The sequence below is a fragment of the Bison bison genome, unplaced genomic scaffold (genome assembly GCF_000754665.1).
Source record: "Bison bison bison isolate TAMUID 2011002044 unplaced genomic scaffold, Bison_UMD1.0 scf7180017864473, whole genome shotgun sequence".
In the NCBI taxonomy this organism is placed as follows: Eukaryota; Metazoa; Chordata; class Mammalia; order Artiodactyla; family Bovidae; genus Bison; species Bison bison.
The window spans coordinates 14027234-14030344 of NW_011495034.1; the positions used below are offsets into that span (position 1 = coordinate 14027234).

At 39.1% G+C, this 3111-nt stretch overlaps 1 protein-coding gene across 1 annotated transcript in view; it reads right to left on the reverse strand.

Annotated features, from left to right (window-relative positions):
• Positions 1–2494: 2494 nt before the first annotated feature.
• Positions 2495–3111, reverse strand: part of FAM26F (family with sequence similarity 26, member F) — a 2636-nt gene continuing 2019 nt past the window's right edge. The window contains exon 2 of the mRNA XM_010861965.1: positions 2495–3065. Coding sequence (XP_010860267.1) covers positions 2643–3065 — 423 coding nt within the window. The 3' untranslated portion in view covers positions 2495–2642. The remainder of the gene's footprint in view (positions 3066–3111) is intronic.

Genomic DNA, 3111 nt, shown 5'->3' on the forward strand with positions numbered 1-3111 from the left:
TCTTGAGAGACCCTTACACTGCAAGGAGATCAAACCAGTCCATTCTGAAGGAGATCAGCCCTGGGATTTCTTTGGAAGGAATGATGCTAAAGCTGAAACTCCAGTACTTTGGCCACCTCATGCGAAGAGTTGACTCATTGGAAAAGACTCTGATGCTGGGAGGGACTGGGGGCAGAAGGAGAAAAGGACGACAGAGGATGAGATGGCTGGATGGCATCACCGACTCGATGGACGTGAGTCTGAGTGAACTCTGGGAGTTGGTGATGGACAGGGAGGCCTGGTGTGCTGGGATTCATGGGGTTGCAAAGAGTCGGACACGACTGAGCGACTGAACTGAACTGAACTCATACAGTTAATACTTATTATTTAAAAATCCAAAGATCAAAAATGCATAAGGTTTAAAAGAATCCTCTGACCTATTATTAGTCCTCAGAATTGACTGATTTTGACAATTTGGTGCTTATCTTAAAAATATATATATTTATTTATTTTTGGCTGTGCTGGGTCTTTGTTGCTACATTGACTTTTCTCTCATTGCAATGAGAGGGGACTATTCTCTAATTGTGGTGTGTGGGCTTCTCATTGTGGTGGCTTTTCCTGTAGTGGAGCTTGGGCTCTAGGGTGTGTGGGCTTCAGTAGTTATGGCTCTCAGGCTCTAGAGCACAGGCTCAAAAAGTTGTAGTGTACAGGATTAGTTGTTCTACAGCACTGGAATCTTCTTGGATCAGGGATCAAACCCGTGTCTCCTGCATTGGCAGTCAGAGTCTCCACCACCAAGCCACTAAGGAAGCCCTGTGCTTATCTTTGTATACTGTATGAATGTGTGCATGAGTGTGCATATTCTTTTTTAACAAAAAAGAAATCATTTCCTACTACTCAGTAGAATACTACGCAGTAATTTTTCAGGAGGTAAATTGCTATGTATATATACACATGGAACAATGATATTTTATTTGAAAAATCTGCAGAATCACATTTATAGTAAGAGATAAAGCTCATGTACACGCAGAATGCACAGCTTTTTCTGGGAAGAACACATGGCAAAGGAATGAGGTAATTTCACTTTTTCTTTCACACAGTTCTCTATTATTATCATTTTTATCTTAAGCATATGTACTTTCACAATAATATTAAAGACCATGCAAGAGAAAATGGAGCATAAGTCAATAAAATGGAGATCATATGATACAATTGAATATAGTATTATACGTGAGTATAAATGATAGGCCAGAAAAAATATTGAAGAGAAGAATATACTAAAGAAATTTTTATACTGAAGCAAAAATGAAAGTAGACATATGATTTTCAAAATTATTCAGTAGGGAATCGAAAAAAAATGGATCGTGCAGTTTCTGCTGCCAACTTTCATGCAATATATAACTCGCAAAACCAGAATATCCCGTTCTGCTGACCAGTACTAAATAACGGCCTCTATACTACAAGAGGCAAATAGAAGCAGAAGCAAGGCTCTGCCAAAAAAGGAAGAAGGGCTAAATATGAGCCATGCTCAATTACTTTTGCTTTTTAAATGCCAGTATTTTAAATACACAAACAATGTGTTGTCTGCACGAAAGTGAACTTGAAATTAACATCAGATACCTTAAAGAAAGGTATGATGTTCAATTGTTAGTTTGCTGTTTTTGCTACTAAATTGTTTTATTTGAAAGCAGTATTATAGCATATAGGCTAGGGATATAAATCTTCTGATTTAGTTCCAGGGTCTCTTGATGAAAGTAAAAGAGGAGAGTGAAAACGTTGGCTTAAAGTTCAACATTCAGAAAACTAAGATTATGGCATCCAGTCCCATCACTTCATGGCAAATAGATGGGGAAACAGGGCTGACTTTATTTTGGGGGGCTCCAAAATCACTGCAGATGGTGACTGCAGCTATGAAATTAAAAGACGCTTACTCCTTGGAAGGAAAGTTATGACCAACCTAGACAGCATATTAAAAAACAGAGACATTACTTTGTCAACAAAGGTCCGTCTAGTCAAGGCTATGGTTTTTCCAGTAGTCATGTATGGATGTGAGTTGGGTAAAGTGAGCTGAGCGCCGAAGAATTGATGCTTTTGAACTGTGGTGTTGGAGAAGACTCTTGAGAGTCCCTTGGACTGCAAGGAGATCCAACCAGTCCATCCTAAAGAAGATCAGTCCTGAGTGATCTGGAAGGACTGATGCTGAAGCTGAAACTCCAGTACTTTGGCCAGCTGATACAAAGAGCTGACTCATTCGAAAAGACCCTGATGCTGGGAAAGACTGAGGGCAAGAGGAGAAGGGGACAACAGAAGATGAGATGGTTGGATGGCATCACCAACTCAATGGACATGAGTCTGGGTAACCTCTCGGAGTTGGTGATGGACAGGGAGGTCTGGCATGCTGTGGTTCATGGGGTTGCAAAGAGTCGGACACGACTGAGAGACTGATCTGAACTGAACTGTCACACTGAGTGAACCATTTAACCTTGCTTACTTTTTAAATAAAATAATAAAAAGATAAAATTCTAAATTTCTATTTTATTTAATATTCTATGTTTCCATAACTTGGAAGACCAAACAGAGGAGTCATAAACAATACCCACATTTATTTTTTTTAAAGGAATCAATAATTCAGAAGAGCTTTCTTTTCTCATTCATTAACAAGGTCATAAGTCTGTAGTGCTGTTCATATCAGATGAATCTACAAAGCCAAGAACAGGAACCATTGCATCTTCTTCAGAAGATGTGCTACTTTGATTCTTCTGTTTTTTGTTCACGTATTTGTGCAAAGTGCTGTAGTACTGCTCCTTTGGATTGAAAGTATATAGTGATGAAATCTGCTGCCAGTCTTTAATGCTTGGAGTGTTGTATTCCTGTGGATGTGAGCACTCAAAGAAACATTTGATATTTTCTTTCGCCAGTTGCGTTGCATGTTCTGTGGCTTGACTTTTAAGAATCTGTTGCTCCTGTTGCAAATAGATTTTCCAAAATTTCAGCTGCAGGTAACTAACTGGAGACAGGCATCGAGTGATTGATGTACAAATCAGGAGGAGGATGATAACAACTGCTATCAGGACCCAGCCTAACACCTTAGGTAAACACAACAAAACAGTGATTTAGTCACTTAAAAAAATT